Here is a 19,323-nt window from a genome sequence, read left to right as displayed (position 1 = left end):
GTTAAGTTGAGTTTGATTGAATAAAAGTGACCCCATTATACCCATACCTTGTGTCCGACTGTTACTCCGCCTGCGCCGCAATTGCCCTTTGTACATTTTATTAACAATTGTGCATTTCAAAAATGTGCATTTAAACATCAGACACATGCTTTTATCAGAAACATAGTAATTATCTCCTACAGGAATCAACTTGTTTTCTTCACTAAGCAAAAACATCACAGACTGCACAGAAGGTTATTTCAATTCAACAACAATGAATGTATCTTGAACCCCAGGGAGATTGGCACGAGGAGTCTATGGAGAGGGGCGGCATATGAATCCAATAAATAAATAAATAAAGGATCAGAGTCATTGCAATGAGTTTCTTGCCTCTATTCTTCTCTGCCAGAATATCTGTTCAAACCCTGATGCTATTCAATGCTACACGAATTTGCATTCTCATGGATCTCCAAATACCCAATGGTGCATTTATTGATCAGGTGCATCCTCAGATATAAACCTTGAATTAATCGCTGGATTAGCCATTGGAATAATACATTTTTTTTTCTGTAGGATAGGATGAAAAAAAACAGAAAGCGTTTCAAGAGTGAAAATGTTGCTCCTCCTAGTATTCCTAGTGAAGCAGATAGTGACTATGAGCTGCCCTCCAAACAATGCTTTCCTTGTTCCACATGAGTGGTACCAGCCTGGTGACCTCATCATTGGTGGGATAGTGTCCCACACCTTTTACAACCTTTATGAAATTAATTTTAAGGAACATCCTTATATAACATCTTATGACATGTCAAAGTAAGATTTTTTTCTTTTTCTAATCTTAATCAGTTTCCACAAAATTGCATGTGAGTGTAAGAGGTTCTCAGCATATTGACTTTATATCTAATCTAAGCCTATCTTTCAAATGTTTTTAGTTATGGGAGAATAAACGTTTTTTTATTTACTTTATGGGTGAAGAGTTTTTCGTATAATGTATGAAACTTTTGAGAACATCTTTTGAAGAACATTTAGTAAGGTTAAACTAATATTTTTTTTTAAAGAAAATCTGTATTGTAACTCTGAACAAAACATATATTCAGCACTGTTTTTATTTCTTGTAGCAGATATTTGTTGCAAATTGTTCAAATAATGTAAAATATTGAATTTGAAATGTCTTCAAATTATTCAGTATTTTACAACACCTATTACTTTGTGATTTAAAAAATTCCAGCAAAAAAAGGAAACAAAGGCAAACCATAAACAATGAATATTATGTTGAGATTCAGAGGTTTATTCCATGAGCAAATGAGAACATTGGAGATACAATATATCTGTCTAAAACATTGCTTCAAGTAACTTTTTAGGGGCTAATATCTTTTTGAGACCAATGGATTCTGGTAATCAAATAGGCTATTTCTCCAATTCTCACACTTTCTTACCTTCCTCAGAGAAGGAAATACAGAAAACATGAGAATTTGCCTATTTCCTTTTTCAAATGGTATATCTAAATTATTTGCAGTGTAATAACCAAATTCTACCAGCATATCCTTGCCTTGGCTTTTGCTGTGAAGGAGATCAATGAGGACTCCCAGATTTTGCCTAATGTCACTCTTGGGTTCCACATCTATGACAGTTACTACAATTCAAGGATGACCTATCGCATCACTCTGGATCTACTTTTCAAATCCCAGGAATTTGTCCCTAACTACAAATGTGATTGCCAGAAGAATCTCATGGCTATCATTGGGGGACTGGATTTTGTCACATCATCTCATATAGCTGAAATTACAGGATTCTTCAAGATTCCACAAGTAAATTCTAAAGGGGTTGAGCAGAAAATTGTTAATCTTATGGTTGTTAACAGAATAATTAATGGGCATCAAATATTAGGCACAATTTTCTCTTCCAATGTTCCGCGTGGCTTAAGGTCTACTACTTGGTATTCTTTTCTGAAGCTACAATGCCAGGTACAGGAAGTAAGTATCAAGGGCCAATATTTGAGGGAAGATATGAGTGGCTTCTTTTAAAACAATTAAGGTCTTCTATTTCAATAAATGTGTTACTATAGAATGTTAGGGAGAAAATTTTCCTTAGATAGATTTTATATGAAAACAAGATAGAAAAAATAAATTAAATTTAAAGTCTGTAAAGAATACTACTGGATTTTCTTTTAGCTCACATATGGCTCATTAGCCCAAGAGGAATTTCAGACCGGTAAGCTCTCTTCACTATATTTCATGGTTCTCAAAGAACACCTTCAGTATAATGGGATTATCCAGCTACTTCGTCATTTCAGGTGGACATGGATTGGGATATTTTCTGTTGATAACAACAATGGAGAAAATTTCTTAGAGAAAATGCAGCCCTTATTATCAGAGAATGGAATCTGCTCAGCATTTATAGAAAGGCTTACTGAAAAACTCCACTTGGAAAGATTCAATGAATTTTATCAAATGATCTCCATTACTTTCATTAATATGAGGGATAGCAAAACCCATGTTTTTCTTGTCTATGGAGAAGCCTGGACAATTATATGGCTAAGATTTATTACATTTGTGTTAGATCCTGAAAGCAAGACAACTGCATTGCTTAGAAAGGTGTGGATCATGACTGCACAGATTGATTTTATACTGTCTGGAGTTCAAATCACATTGGATCTCAAGATGTTCAATGGAGCTTTTTCCTTCAGCGTTCATTCCTCAGCAGTTACAGGTTTTAAAGAATTTCTTCAGACCATAAATCCTCTTTCAGACAGGAGAGATGGATTTCGGCAGAATGTTTGGGAACAATCATTTGATTGTTCATTTCCAAAACCAGAATTGGAAAAAATGCAGAGTAAGCAGTGCACTGGGGAGATGACACTGGAGGATGTTCCTACACCTATATTTGAAATGGAAATGACTGGCCAAAGCTACAGTGTCTACAATGCTGTTTATGCTGTGGCTCATGCTTTGCAGGCTCTATACATATTGGGTTTCAATAGGAAGAAAACGATGATGGATAAAAATCTTGATCATCCAAATCTACAGGCTTGGCAGGTATTCTCTTTGAATTGCAAACTTCTTTCATTTCAATGAACAGTTTGATGTAGAATTACCTTTTGAACCATCCATCCATCCATCCATCCATCCATCCATCCATCCATCCATCCATTCATTTCATTACACATGTATTAAATAACAGACATAAGTATATACATGATTATAAATTCTTGAAATGGATATAAATAAATGGGGACAGTAGGACAGGGATGGTAGGCATGTTGGTGCACTTATGCATGCCCCTTACAGATCTCTTAGCAATGGGGTGAGGTCAACAGTGAACAGTCTAAGGATAAAGTTTTGAGGGTTTGGGGAGGAAACCAGAAAGTTAGGTAGTGTGTTCCAGGCATTGACCACTTGGTGCTGAAGTTGTATTTTCTGCAATTGAATTCGGAGTGGTTTACCATAAGTTTGTATTGTGGTTGAGATTATGCTGATAGGTTCTACTATGGCAGTGGAAAGCTTTTTTTAAAGAAGTAGACACATAATCCCTCAGGTCCAATAGATAGAGATGGTTTTAGGCTGTTTAGTGCCTCTTCAATACTATCTTCTGTATTATTTGTGGTACTAGAAAACATTGGGCATGAGCCATTGCTGTTTACAAAGATTGAGCTGAGGAATGTGTTAAAGAGATTTTTTGTGGGGGATTGCAGCTTCCTTATTATAATGGGTAATTTGTTTTTTTCTGGTTTTGTGGATTATTAGTGGTATGTATAGCTGAAAGAGTCTTTCAACTTTGAGCAAAAATATTTTATAATTATCTTTGGCAGTATTATAGCCAGTGAGTAGAATTCGTCAATCAAGAGATGAGAGGTTGGTGTCTATGAGATCAAAGTTGGCTTTTTTAAAGTTATAATTGGGTATTCAGGACACATATTGAAAAAAAAGTAAAAAGTGCTATGGTCACTATTGGAAAACAGTTCTTTTATTTGTAGTCCATAAATTGAGTTTAAACTATCGCCGAAGATAAAGATCAAGGCACTTGTTGAGTCTAGGGTTGTTAGCTACTAGTTGATCCAGTCCAAGATTAGTAATAGCATTATTCAGGGTTGCTTGTATGGGTTCAGAGATTGGAGAGATTGGTATAAAATCATGGTTTGGGTGCCCCTAAGAATTATTTTTTTTATTTTTTTTTATTGTTTTTCATAAAATAGACATACAGACATACAAACATTAAACATAGAATGGGGATGCATTTCCCCGCTTCTTTTGAAAGTATACATTCAAATAGAAAAAAGAATACATAATCAAACATTTGATAAATGTTAAAAAGTCTAGTAAAAAATTTTCAAATCTTAAATGCAATGTTAGTACGGTATAAGTAAAAATTCTTAATATGTTATTTATGTGTAATATATTCATCTAATCAAACATTTAAACAAATCTCAGTTACTAAACATACATAAAACAAAATTCTTAATATGTTGCTTGTGAGTAAACTATTATATCAAAATCATCAACAAATACATTTAATATTGTTATTACCTAAATAAAAACAGATCTATCTCTTATTTTTTCTTATCTAACCATTTATATATGTTATTCCATGTTTCATAAAATTTAGTATCTTCTTGATCGTTTAATCGTCTTGTCATCATATCCATTTCGGCGCAATCTAATATTTTAGCTATAACTTCTTCTTTTTTGGGGATTTCCTCCCCCTTCCAGTTTTGCGCATATATTATTCTAGCCGCAGTTAATATGTGTATGATTAAATAAAGAGTTTCTTTCTTATAAGTCTGATTGGTAATTCCTAATAAGTAAAATTCCGGGGTGTTATCTATATCATGCTTTAATATTTCTTTTAATATCTTCTCAATCATCTTCCAATAAATTTTAGCTTTACCACATGTCCACCATTGATGGTAATAAGTTCCTATATCTTTCTTGCATTTCCAACACAGTGGGGATGTTTTAGGAAACATTTTTGCTATCCTGTTTGGTGGGAGGTGCCATCTATAAAACATTTTAATTTGGTTTTCTTTTAATGAAACTGACTTGGTCATTTTCCAATTATTAATCCAGACTTTTTCCCAAGTATCTATATCTATTTCCTTACCTATATTTCTGCACCATCTTATCATAGTATCTTTTAAAGTCAACTCTATATTTTTGTGAGCGATAAGAAATTTATATACTTTCCCTATCATTTTTACTGAATTGGTGATAATTAAATGACTTAGCAAATTCTTACTTTTATTAAAAATGTAAAGAGTTTTATCCTTCTGGTATCTGGATCGAATCTGGGCATAATGCCACCAGTCTATTATTATCCCTTCTTCTTGTAGTTTATTCCTAGGCTTTAGCGTCATCTGGTCATTTAATAGTTCTTTATATCTATAAAATATTTTCGTGTCTTTTATAGACTTTGGATGTGTTATTGCTTCTAGGGGGGCTATCCATTCTGGGACATTTAAGAAGTGATTTTTCTTTATGTCCTTCCAAACCTCTAGTAAATACTTCCTTAATGTGTGTCTTTTAAAATATGAGTGATTTTTTTCCTTGTCATACCATATAAATGCATGCCAACCCAACATGAGATCATGTCCTTCTAAATTTAATATTCTTTTATTCTCTAAAGTTATCCAATCTTTAATCCATGATAAGGCGGCGGCCTGGTAATATAATTTCCAGTTTGGAAGACCAAATCCTCCTCTTTCTTTAATGTCTTCTAAACAGTTTATTTTTATCCTTGCTTTTTTCCCTTGCCATATAAATTTTTTAACTAAATTTGTCAAAGTTTTAAAAAAAGTTCCCCCTGGATTTATTGGAATTACCTGAAAGAGAAATAAAACCTTAGGCAAAATATTCATCTTGATTGTGGCAATTCTTCCTAAAAATGATATTTTCAGGTTATTCCACGTTTCTAAATCTTTTTTAATTTCTGATAATAATTTTATGTAGTTATCATTTTTTAATGTTATTGTTTTCACTGTTAAATTTATTCCTAAATATTTTACTTTCTTTACGGTTTTTATTCCAGAAATATTTTCTAATTTAGTTTCTTGTATTTTATTCATATTTTTAGTTAAGAAAGAAGTTTTGCTTTTATTTATCTTTAAACCTGCTACCTTTCCGTATTGTTCAATAGTTTGCAATAAAGAAGGAACAGTTGTTATCGGTTCTTCAATTATAAACGTTAAGTCATCTGCAAAAGCTTGGAGTTTGTAAGTTTCGTCTCCTATAGTTAAACCTTTTATTTCAGAATCCGCTCTTATTTTAATTAATAAAGTTTCAAGTGTCATAATAAATAACAATGGTGATATAGGACATCCTTGACGAACTCCCTTATTTATATCAAGTGTTTGTAATTGGTTATTATTTAATATTATCTTAGTCGTTTGTTTTGAATATATAGTATCTATTAAATTAACAAATTTTGAGCCAAATCTCATTTTGTTTAATTGCATTTTTATAAATGTCCAGTTGACGTTGTCAAAGGCCTTTTGAGCATCTAAAAACATTAAAGATGCTGTCTTATCTGAATGTTGTTCGTAGTATTCTAATGTGTTTATTACTGTTCTAAGATTGTTTTTAATTTGTCGCCCTGGTAGAAATCCATTTTGGTCTTGATGTATTATTCCATTTATAATTCTTTTAAGTCTATCTGCATAAATGGCAATAAATATTTTATAATCTACATTTAATAAAGATATGGGTCTATAATTTTTGATTTTTACTGGGTCAGTGCCGGATTTGTGTATTAAAGTTGTCAGCGATTCTGACCAAGATTTCGGAATTTTACCCTCAAGTCTACATAAATTAAAAGTTTCTAACATATGGTTTCTTACTATTTCGTTGTCTATCTTGTACCATTCTGCCGGTATAGCATCTGGACCAGTGGCCTTATTGTTTTTCTGTTTTTTAATTATAGTTAGGAGTTCTTCCATTGTTATTGGTCCATCCAACATAGTCTGTTGATCTTCTGTTATTTGTGGTAATTTTGAAGCCTGTAAGTAATTAAAAACTTCATCTTCACTGACATTGTCTTTGGCATAAAGATCTTTATAAAAATTATAGACAATATCCGCCTTTCCTTCTGTATCATATTTTATTGTACCATCTTTATCTTCTAATTTTTTTATCAATTTGGATTGACTCTGCTTTCTAAGTTTATATGCTAACCATCTGCCTGGTTTATTTGCATGTTCAAAATAATGTTGTTTTGCTCTTTTAATTTTTTCAGTTATTTGATTTTGTTCTATAATTCTAATTTTATGTTTAATTACATTTATTTCTGTTTTAAAATCTCTGTTCTTGGTGTGTTGCTGCGATGCAAATTCCAATTGTTTTAATTCATTTATTAATTGTACATACTTTAATTTATTTTCCTTATTGTATTTTGCTATATAGGATATTGTTAACCCTCTTATATAAGCTTTGAGTGTATCCCATAAATTCTGTGGAGTGGTGTCTGGGGTTTTATTAATTTCAAGAAATATTTTTAATTCCTTTTCGATCCAATCCTTATATTTCTTATCATTTAATATATTTCTATTCATCCGCCAAATATTCTGTTTATTATTTATTCTTATATAAACCACTATTGGGTTGTGGTCGGCCCATGTATTAACATCTATCTCTACTTCCCTTATTTGTTCTGCAACCATTTTTGGTGTCCATACCATGTCTATTCTTGTCCAGATTTTGTGGGGATTAGAATAAAACGTAAATTGTCTTTTGTGGGGGTGTCTTTCCCTCCATATATCATTTAACAATAATTCTGTTTTCATTTTTTGGAAAGTACTAGGTAATAGATTTCTTTTTGTTTTTTTCCTTTTGTTATTACTCCCCCCCCCTGAATGGTCTAGTTGCCTATTCACAATAGCATTAAAATCACCTATTATTAATACATTCTCAATAGCTAAATCTATTATTATTTGATGTAAATTTTTATAAAATGTCATTTGGTCTTCATTGGGAGCATAAATAGAAACAACCACTATAGGTCTAGGTTCAATATCAACTTGTACAATCAGTATTCTACCGTCATTATCCTTATATATTTGTTTGGAATTTATAGAATTCTCTACATACATCACCACACCTCTTTTTTTTTGATCTGCTAATGCAGCATACATTTTTCCAATTTTGGGATTCAACAATAATTTTTGGTTATCTTTTTTGATATGTACTTCTTGTAATATTGCAATTTGAGCATTTTGACTTCTGATTTTGGAAAAGATTTGTTTCCTTTTCCTTGGATCATTAAGTCCATTAACATTTACCGAAAAGATCTTTAGATCTTTAGTTGTTGTCATTTGGTAGGGTTTTTGGTTTCTCGCTGGGGTTGAACTCTTCTAGCACCTTGGTCCTGCTCTATTGCCTGAGCAGTGGCCCCCAAAAGTTCTTCTTGTTGGATTGCTAATTTCTCCCCTGGTTGCTGTTGTGCTGGTTGTTGTTGAGCCTCTTGTTGCTTATCTGAAAAGTCCATGTGGCTGATGCCACTATTTTCAAAGAAATACCTAGCTTGTTCTACATTTTCCAGTTTGTATCTTGTAGAGCGCCATGTCAGAGAAAGACCTTGTGGAATTAACCAACGATAGGTTATATTTTCTTTGATCAAAATTCTGGTAAGAAAATGGTAATCTCTTCTGCTCTCTCTGACACTTCTTGGAACTTGTTTTAATATTTTTATTTCCACTCCTTGATGTTGGAGTTTGGAGTTTCTTGCCCAATGAAGTATGTCATCTCGCAAGGTTTTCCTGGTGAATTTGATGTGAATCTCTCTTGGGAGGTTGTGGCGACGGATGTAACTATTCGAAGTCCTGTAAACTTCATCGATTTCTTTCGCTAGCGCAGCAGGATCCTCCTGGAGTATTCCTCCAATAGTTTCCGCCATAGTCATTTTTAAATCTTCATCTTTTTCCTCTTTCATGTTCTGAAATCGTAGTCCATACGAAGCACGTTGCATCTCCAGCTGAATGATTGATTCATCATGTCTTCTATGTCTTGCATCAGCTCTCCCTTCAAGATAATCTATTCTTTTTGCATTTTTGTCGGATTTCTCTTCAACCTTTTTCACTCGATCATCACTTTCTTGTAGTGTTTGTTGGATCACCTTTATCTGGTCTTTCACCTCGCCCATATCAGCTTTCAGTTGGGCCATCTCCTTTTTAAATTCTGTCAAGTCTGCTTTTATAGCTTCTCTTTGTTGTGTTGCCTCCTCTTTTATAGCCTCTCTTTGTTGGGTAGCATTTTCTTGAGATTTAAACATAAAGTCCTGTATATTGTTTAAAGTTTCTTGTAGTGTTGCAAAGTTGGACTGCATTGTTTTGTCTTTTTCTTTATCCTTGGAAGACATAGCTGACGCCTGGTGCGTCGGGGAAGGACGAAGCGACACTTGTGGAGAAGAGATTGTTGCAGTGGTTTGTTTTTTAACCATTTTAACAACAGTTGAAGAAGTTGACATTGTCAATTTTGAATCCACTGTTTAAAATTCGAATTAATTTAAATCAATCTAAATTTGTATGTAGTGAAAGGGAGAAAATTTCTGTAAATTCCAAATCTATTCAATCTATTTTATTAACAATTACCCTTAAATTATAACTATTCAATTGTCAAAAAAAATTCAAAATTCAAAATCCAATATATATTGTTATTATTATTATTGTTATTATTTTAAAGATTTAAAAATTTAAAAATATAATAACACAGAGAACAAAAGTAAAACTTTTAGGAATAAGAAACAAGTAAAAATTAAAAATAAGTGGTCTAATAAGAAAACAGAGTAAATAACAGCAAAGAAAGAATAATAACTATTTTGAAAAGGGAGATTCTAAGGAGGTAAAGAAAAAGGAGGAAGAGAGAAGAGACTTAATAAAGCAGTAAAAGGAGAGAGAGAAAAAAAAGGGGGAATATTTCAATTCAAATAATTAGAATAGAGCAGGAAACCAAGGTTTGCTAACAGTGCATAGTCTTCAATTCAAACTTCTTTTACAGATAGAAGTAAAAAGAAGGAAAATCAGAAGGAGATCAAAAAAGGATTAATTGATCAAAAAGAAAACACAATATATATAGTTATAGTCTTCTTATAAATCAAGAAATTATACTAAATAAATGAAGAATGTGAATCCAGATGTCAGAAGATACAGTTATACTTAATCCCAGTTGCAGGTCTCAAGAAGAAAGTCAAATTAATAATTTTCTTGTAATTAAAATGGAGTCTATGTTCTTTTCCAAATTCAAGACAAAGGCAAAAAAAGTAGATCTCAAAATGGAGTCAGGTTAGAAGTCAGAAGTTCATATGACCAGACAGATGTGAAAAGGTTCTCAAAAAAATAATCCCAAGAAAAAGGCAATCAGCAAGTAATCCAAAGGCAATCAGCAAATAATCCAGTTAGGTTAATCCAAGGGTGAATATTCCAAAGGAAAGGTATCAGTTCCTTCTATTTCCCTTTTATTTTCAAGTTGTTATATGATGTTATTATGTTGCAGAGACAACAGGGTGAAAAAAAAAGGCAACAAAGTTATATTCCTCCGCTGTTGAAATGTCAGCCCGGAACACAATGTTTTTAACAGACTATAAAAAAGAAATTTTACTCTTCATTACTGATTTCTTTTAAGCATTAAAATCTTCTAAATAGTCATTTCCAGTTTAAGTTCTTTTATTAAAGCATAAGGTAGAAAAAATGTTTTATAGATTCCAAAGTTCAAATGCAAAATGGAAACAATGAAAATGAGAAGAGTTAGTCTCGGCTGTTGTTTGCGGATGAAACTCAAAGAAAAAAAACTTTCACTTTCGCCTCGTTAAAGAAAGCTTTCCCTTGAGGCTTCCGAACGATCAAATCTTCAAATTTTAGTCTTGAAACAAAGAGGAAATTTTTTACCTTAAGTCCTTTATCGAATGTATTCTTTTTCAGTTGGTTAAATGTGGAACTTTCACTTCAAAAATTTTTCTCAGCTTCCCGCTGGGTGAGGGGAGAAAGCGCTGGCCGGTCCTCTTAGGCAAAGAGGATCGGTTCTCCCGTCTTCGAAGCTGCGGGGCGAACCGCTGCCTCCGGAGTCTCAGCGATGGCTCCTCGGGCAGAGGAGAGCCCCCTGTTCTGGGATCGGGCCATCCGAGCCCGATCCGATCGCAAATGCGACCTTCGGAGGGGGTAGAAGGGATCGCCTGGCAGAGCCCTGCCAAAGATGTCCCGCCGCGATCTCCACCAAACCGGAAGTCTCCCCCTAAGAGTTATTTAATAATCACCATAGATTGCACAGTAAGAGTTAGTTATAATGATAATTTACATTTGTCTTTGTGTCTTCTCAAAAAAGCAACCAATTATCCAAGAACGGTTGTATGACTCATGAACTTTGCATGAGCCTCAAGCTGAGCTTTCTGTCTCTATCAGAGATTTATAGCAATGAAGTGGTGATCCTTCTTAGACATGGCATGCATAGTTTGAAAGAAATTTATGCTTTCAGTAGTCTCTGCTTCTCATTTATCTATCAAAGAATGCTTGAGTCTCAGATTCTAAAATCTGGCTAAAAGAAATTAGTCAGATTTTCAAATAGCTTTGTACCAGTGAAGAAAGATTAGCTATTTTGTTTAAGTAGTGGATATAAAATATAACCGAAGGACCTTACATAATTCCAAAATACTATTTTCATCGGTTTATTTCCACCTTTCCTTAAAATAATGCCAAATAAATAATAGAGTGGACATGCACATTTCCATGCAATATTGATTATCAAATTTCTAAGCATATATATATTTAATCATTGTTATTGGAATATGGAGAATGGGTGAACAAAATTTGAATATGTTGTTCTCTTCTCTGTTATATTGCTTTCAATTCCCTCTCTCTTCTATTCCCTTTCAAGTAGCTCCATTCATTTCTTCAAGGCATTTCTTTCAACAATTCAGCTGGGGAGAGAGTGTTCCTGAATGAGAAAGGGGAAGCAACAGGTGGATTTGACATAACCAACTTGATCACTTTTCCAAACAGATCTTTTCAGAGATTAACAGTTGGAAAGCTGGTTCTAGAGGCTCAGGAAAGGGAGGAATTATTCATTGATGAAGATGTGATTTTCTGGAACCCAACTTTTAATCAGGTTTGGGTTATTTAAAAAAATATTTATTTAATAATTATTGTATCAAAAATGCTTTAATCCATTATGTTCTGATATTGAACATAATCCCTTTAGAAATCAGATTTCTGGTTTTTTGAAATAAAGAGCGGCACCTTTTTCAAAATTTATTGATGATACAGCACTGATCAATGCGACAAAAATGATATCACAATGCAAAAGTCTTTTTTGCATATTTGGTTTGTATTTCCATTTGAAATCACAAGAGTGACCATGAATTTCTCACTCTGTGCAATTATTTACTCTCCCTGCTCGTCAAACAGGGCCTTTCCTACATAATTGCAATTTCTACATCTTTTAAACTAATTAATAAATTCAGTATTCCTTTCTATGAGATTGTCAGCAAGTGTTATTATTTTCTCACCCTGTCCTTCAAACAGGAAATTTTGTACATCATTGTAATTTCCACTTTATAAAATTCCTATTTCTTTTTATGTATCCTTTGGCAATTAAAAATATAATTCCCCTCCATAAGGGATAAAGATTACAAGCTCCATTAAATATATCCCTTTTCAAAATATTTTCATGTTTATCACCAGGTTCCTCCACTTTCTCGATGCAATGACCCCTGTTTCCCTGGATCCTGGAAGAAAGGGATTGAGGGGGATCAGTTCTGCTGCTATGACTGTGTTCCATGCCCAGAAGGGAAGATTTCAAATCAAAAGGGTACAATGGACATTTTCATTAGATTTACGCAAACTTTAATAAATTACGTGGATGCGTAAAATTAATAAGGTGCCTTTCAGTATTATGGAACAGCAAGAAAAGAAAATATTTGTAGCTAAGAATTGAAATGAGGATTCCTTGGTGCTCTCTAAGCTTATTTGTTTTCTTGCATATATTTCATTACCCTAACTAGGTAACAGTGCTAATAAGAAATGCTTTTTGCTCTCAGTTGTGTCAGCGAAAGGACTTTATTTAAATGAGCCTAAACACACTGCAGCAACTCAAAACAGCAGAAAATGGAAAAGGAGCATCTATACAACACATTTCAACAAAATGGATAGCATGCAATTGTATCAAAACTCCCAGAACACTCAACCCAATATAGCACATCCAACACAAACCCTAAAAAGAATTACACTGCCATACATCAAGTATATCTCAAAATCCGCAAACAGACTATACAACCACATGGAATCAATATAACACACAAGTCATTTGAAGCAGGGTGGATTCCTACCAGTGCTGTCTGATGCAGGTGTACCAGTAGGTTCGCACTGGTGATGTCACAATGATGCCACTGTCCTGATGCAGTCAGTGAGCAGTGGGCTCTGCCATTCTTTTTCCTGAATATTTTTGTGGGGGGTTTTTTAATTTGGAGGGGATTTCTTTACTTTTTTTTTCTTCTTCTGAGCATGTGCAGAAGCTGAATTTTTGGCACTGCACATGTGTCCCCCTTTTGTTTGAGGCATTTTTTCCTTCTGAGCATGTATTATTATTCTTATTATTTATTAAATTTGTATGCCGCCCCTCTCCGTAGACTCGGGGTGGCTCACAGCAATAGTAAAAAAACAATGTACAATACAAATCTAATATTTAAAAAACTAAAAACCCATAATTTAGAAGACATACACACAACATACCATACATAAACTATATAGGCCTGGGGAAGATGTCTCAGTTCCCCCAGGCCTGATGGCAGAGGTGGGTTTTAAAAGGTTTATGAAAGGCAAGGAGGGTGGTTCCAGGGGGTTGGGGCTGCCACAGAGAAGACTCTTCCCCTGGGTCCCGCCAGATGACATTGTTTAGTCGACGGGACCTGGAGAAGGCCAACTCTGTGGGACAAACTGGTCGCTGGGATTTGTGCGGCAGAAGGCGGTCCAAAAGATATTCTGGTCCAATGCTATGAAGGGCTTTATAGGTCATAACCAACACTTTGAATTGTGACCAGAAACTGATCGGCAACCAATGCAGACTGCGGAGTGTTGATGAAACATGGGCATACCTAGGGAAGCCCATGATTGCTCTCGCAGCTGCATTCTGCACGATCTGAAGTTTCTGAACATTCTTCAAAGGTAGCCCCATGTAGAGAGCATTACAGTAGTCGAACCTCGAGGTGATGAGGGCATGAGTGACTGTGAGCAGTGACCCCCGGTCCAGATAGGGCCGCAACTGGTGCACCAGGCAAACCTGGGCAAACGCCCCCCTTGCCACAGCTGAAAGATGGTTCTCTAATGTAAGCTGTGGATCGAGGAGGATGCCCAAGTTGCAGACCCTCTCTGAGGGGGTCAGTAATTCCCCCCTCATGGTAATGGATGGACAGATGGAATTATCCTTGGGAGGCAAAACCCACAGCCACTCCGTCTTATCAGGGATGAGTTTGAGACTGTTGATACCCATTCAGACCCTAACAGCTTCCAGGCACCAGCACATCCCATCCATTGCTTCATTGACTGGACATAGGGTGGAGATGTACAACTGAGTATCATCAGCGTACTGATGATACCTCACCCCATGCCCCTGGATGATCTCCTATACATTGTCCACTTCATCAGGAGTCACAGAGTAAAATGTGTCCCACACAATAGGATTAAGATCTGCCCCAGTCATCTCAGTTTGAATTGCCCAATCAGAGTCCAGTTCTGTCTAAATCTGAATGCTTTTGTTTGCAAGAAACTGAACAAATACCTCAGCTCTACCCTATAAGTGTTCCTCCATTCCATCCACATTAAGTAGGGAACAGGTTCTTAACAGTGTTCGATAAGATTCAGAGTTACTGGTTCCCCATCATTGCTCCAGACATCTCTTTTGGCGTATCATCTCCCCAAGTTCCTCAGTAAACCAAGGAGCTCTCCTGGATCCACTTCCACAGAGAGGTTACAAAGACGGAATCCAGTCTAGTACCTCTGATGAAGCCTTATTCCAGGCAGCCCCCAGGAATTCAGCTGGATTGTAGGCAAGCGAGTCAGGTATTTCACCAAGCTCCCCCTGGAACCCTACAGGGTCCATTAGGCATCTGGAGCAGAACCACTTAATTGGCTCTTTCTCCCTCCAGTGGGGATTGTCATCTTAAACTCCAGTCTCAACAGGAAAGCCTTGAACTCCAGCACTGCACTGCATTTATTTGTTTTTATTTATTTATTAGAGTTGGAGAAGACCTTGTAGGTCTTCTAGTCCAACCCCCTGCTCAAGCAGTAGGTCCTATACCAATGATGGTGAACCAATGCCACGTGAACCATTGCCATAGCTCAGCTTCAATGTGCATGTGTGTGCCGGCTATCTGATTTTTGGATCACACAGAAGTTCTGGGAGGGTGTTTTTGGCTTCCAAAGAGCCTCTGGAGGGATGTGTGATGGTGTTTTTACACTCCACTGGCTCCAGAGAAACCTTTGTAGCCTGGGCAGGGTGAAACACAAGCCTATCTGTGAAACACCAGGCCCAACTGGGTGAAACACCAGGTTGGAGGTTTTCAGTCTCCAGAGGGACTCTGGGAGGGCAGGAGAAGCAGTTTTTGCCCTCCCCAGGCATTGAATTATGGGTGTGGGCACCCACACTTTTACCGCACCTGAGGAAATAAAGATTCGCCATCACTGCCCTATACGAGTCTTCGGAGAGGGGCGGCATACAAATCCAAATAATAAATAAATAAAATAAATAAATAAATATACCAATTCGGACAAATGTCATTCCAATCTCTCCTTGACAATCTCAAGTAATGGAGTACTCACAATCTTTGCAGGCAAACTGTTCCACTGGTTGATTGCTCCCACCACCAGAAACTTCCTCCTTATTTCTAGATTGAATCTCTCTTTAATCAGCTTCCATCCATTATTCCTTGTCTGGCTCTCACTCTCTCCCACCCAGTCACATGACCACAAAGCGATGCCAACATCACATGCCCATCAATCCACACCCACAAAATAAGCCATGCCCACAGAGGGATAGTAATTTTTTTTTAATCTACCCTTACATTAAAGCCACAAGCACACCAAAAGCCAAAAATATTTTTTTAAAAACCAGGAGTCATATAAGAGCTGCAACAACCATTATGTAGGATGAACAGGAAGAAGACTGGCAGAATACATCCATGAACACTAACTAGCAATCAGAAGACATGAAGAAAGTTATGTAATTTCACAACATATAGACAGATTTAACTATAGTTTCAATTAGGAAAATGTGACAATCCTGGAACCAGGCCATGCCTAAAAATGCCATGGAATTTCTAGAAGCTTGGTGCTCCAACAAATTAGTCATCAGTAGACAAATAGACATTAATAACATCTATAGTCTATGCAAAAGAGACAACCATCCAGCCCAAAGGGGAATAAAAAGACTCCAGCAGCTCTCCACCAGTTATCAGAAGCCAGATCAGCAAAGATTAATGTCAAGGTTAACTTCAGAACAACATTCAAGTTAACAATACTCCAGTCAAGGAACTGCCAAAGAGCCATTACTAAAGAGTCCACCCACACAGAATATAAACTGACAGTAAAGAGCACTCCTTACTAGCATTGATGATGTTATCTATGTATTTGTTTGTTAGTTTATTGAATTTATATTCACACATAGCAACTAAAGGCAGCTTACAAAGAATAAAACCTCCCTTAAAACAAGAAAACAAATAAAAAACTGTACAGTGGTACCTCTACTTATGAACTTAATTCATTCCGTGACCAGGTTCTTAAATAGAAAAGTTTGTAAGAAGAAGCTATTTTTCCCATAGGAATCAATGCAGAAGCAAATAATGTGTGTGATTGGGGAAACCACAAGGAGATTCCTTGAGAGGCTTCATGGAGGCTTCTCCCTGTCTTTTCCAGCCCTGTTTCTTCCAAGGAGATTCCTAGAGAGGCCCCATGTAGGCTTCTCCCTGCCTTTTCCGGTTACAGTTTTGGAGGCTCTTATCTAGAAAACTTCATAAGTAGAGGTGTTCTTAGGTAGCAGTACCACTGCTTAATAAATTAATACAATATAATAAAATCATACCCATCCCAATTGGCGACAGCAGATCACACGAGCCAGTTAATGGGCTCCAATCCCTCATCCTTCCAGAAGAGTGTTAGAGTGGGGCCCATTTTAATCTCTGGGGAATGATGATCCAGAGAGGAGGAGTCAGAACAGAGAAGGCCCTTTTTTTGGTCCCATGAAGTGTAACTCCCCAGGGGATGGGACCAACAACAAACCCTAACTCTATTGAATGGCCTGCAAGGAAAGCTCAGAACAAGCAAGTTCAGAGAGCATGAAGTACCTCTCAATAATATGAAATGCCCAGATGAAAAAAAATACTTGATTTTCTTTCCAGATGTGGAAAATTGTTTGGAATGTTCAGAAGATCATTATCCAAATAAAGAAAAGAAAGGATGTATCCTGAAACAGCTGATTTTTCTAACTTTTGAAGAAACCTTAGGAAATGTTTTATCCTCAGCAGCTCTTGCTTTCTTCTTCTTGACATCTTGGGTACTTGGAACATTTATTAAGTACAGGAATACTCCTATTGTCAAAGCCAACAATCGGTCCATAACCTACACCCTCCTGGTCTCTCTTCTGCTCTGTTTTATCTCCTCTTTGTTCTTTCTCAGCCAGCCTGGCAAAGTGACCTGCCTTCTCCGACAATCAATGTTTGGCATCACCTTCTCAGTAGCCATTTCTAGTGTACTGGCCAAAACCATCACCGTAGTTATTGCCTTCATGGCCACTAAACCAGGATCTCAAATGAGGAAATGGGTGGGGAATAGATTGGCTTTTTGTATTGTGCTTTCATGCTCTCTCCTCCAACTATCTCTTTGTATTCTTTGGTCTTTGACATCTCCCCCATTCCCTGAGTTGGACATGCACTCACAGCTCCAAGAAATGATTTTACAGTGCAATGAGGGGTCAGCTTTCTTCTTCTACTGTGTCTTGGGCTACATGGGTATCTTGGCCTTTGCCAGCTTTATTGTGGCTTTTCTTGCCCGTAAATTACCTGATAGCTTTAATGAAGCCAAGTTCATTACCTTCAGCATGTTGGCCTTTTGCAGTGTGTGGATTTCCTTCTTTCCAACCTATCTGAGCACAAAAGGCAAAGCCATGGTAGCTGTGGAGGTCTTCTCCATCTTGGCCTCCAGTGCTTCATTACTGGGATGCATATTCCTTCCAAAGTGCTACATCATTGTCTTCCGGCCTGACCTCAACCAAAGGGAGCAACTCACAAAAAGAAATTAATTCATTGTGATATTACTGGCTCAGAGAAATTGCCTAAAAAGAAATAAAAATAATGCTGTCTATAAGAAAAAAATACTGTATATAAAGGTATAGGAACAATTTTCGTCAAAGAAGTATTTGTGTATGACATGTAAGATTATTTAGGCTTATTTTAATTGCCCATTCCATAATAATTGCTCATCTTGCTGTGTTATCACAATTTTCCTAGATTCTTCAACAAAGTCCTTTCATCTTATCAACACATCCCTTGAATTTGATTTTGGTTATCATGTTGGAGGAGTAATACCAATAGAAGATAACAAACTATCTAAAACATAATGAAATGTTAAACAGAGAAATTGCTTTGCAAGAAATCCAAAATGCAATTGAGAAACAAAGCAATAGCATAATATTGGGATCAGATGGCTTCCCAGGGGAATATTACAAGGAATTAGAGAATATTTTACTAGAACTGTGTAACAATGTAGTCATAGGAGCCAAGATACCCAACACATGGAGGAAAACATACACCACTCAAAACTGGAGACCAATTATGGCAGAAAGAACTAACAAAATATTAAATGAAATTATTGACTCAAATCAAAACAGATTCCTACCAACTTGGCTAATAAGAAATAATATAAGAATAGTTTTGGACATCCAGAAAAACAGGTTGCACTTGTTTTTCTGGATGTGCAAAAAGCATTCGACAACGCACATTATGATATATGATAGGATTGATCAAAGAAATGAAATTTGATGATAAATATGAAAAACCTATAGAGACAATTTGCAGCTCCCAGACAGCCAGGATTACTGTAAATGAAGACATGACCCGAACATTACTGATTTCTAAAGGATTCCATCAGGGATGCCCAATGTCATCTCTGCTCTTCATTTTAATATTAGAAATATTGGTAATAAAATTCAAAATAACCCAGATATTAAAGGTACCAAAATTTGGAAAGAGAAATAAAAATTACAGGCATTGGCCAATGAATTGGTATTCTTCTTAGAAGAACCTATGCAATCAGGACAAAATCTAATTAAAGACTTTGAGAAATATGGAGAGTTAGCGGGATTAAAAACTAACAAACAAAAACCTAAA

The 19,323-nt window shown here is 35.9% G+C and overlaps 2 protein-coding genes across 2 annotated transcripts in view; one reads left to right on the top strand and one right to left on the bottom strand.

Annotated features, from left to right (window-relative positions):
• Window positions 1–19,323, bottom strand: part of LOC139154299 (uncharacterized) — a 1,065,525-nt gene that overhangs the window by 777,882 nt on the left and 268,320 nt on the right. The gene's annotated exons all lie outside the window — the stretch shown is intronic.
• LOC139153666 (vomeronasal type-2 receptor 26-like) lies at window positions 719–18,236 on the top strand. The gene is made up of 6 exons (XM_070727917.1): window positions 719–789; window positions 1,493–1,784; window positions 2,148–3,011; window positions 11,829–12,056; window positions 12,632–12,758; window positions 17,338–18,236. Exons 1-6 carry the CDS (start codon window positions 782–784, stop codon window positions 18,234–18,236), a joined length of 2,418 nt encoding a protein of 805 aa, XP_070584018.1. The 5' UTR covers window positions 719–781.

Source organism: Erythrolamprus reginae, chromosome Z, assembly GCF_031021105.1.
Source record: "Erythrolamprus reginae isolate rEryReg1 chromosome Z, rEryReg1.hap1, whole genome shotgun sequence".
NCBI classification, from domain to species: domain Eukaryota; kingdom Metazoa; phylum Chordata; class Lepidosauria; order Squamata; family Dipsadidae; genus Erythrolamprus; species Erythrolamprus reginae.
Note: the sequence above shows the minus strand (reverse complement) of the source record. Positions and strands in the feature narration are given on the sequence as shown.

Bases quoted from the DNA above. Each gene is read 5' to 3' on its own strand.
- LOC139153666 (XM_070727917.1), top strand. The intron at 1,785-2,147 runs GTAAATTCTAAA...ATTTTCTTTTAG, and splicing joins GATTCTTCAAGATTCCACAA to CTCACATATGGCTCATTAGC. The intron at 12,759-17,337 runs GTACAATGGACA...TTTTCTTTCCAG, and splicing joins GAAGATTTCAAATCAAAAGG to ATGTGGAAAATTGTTTGGAA.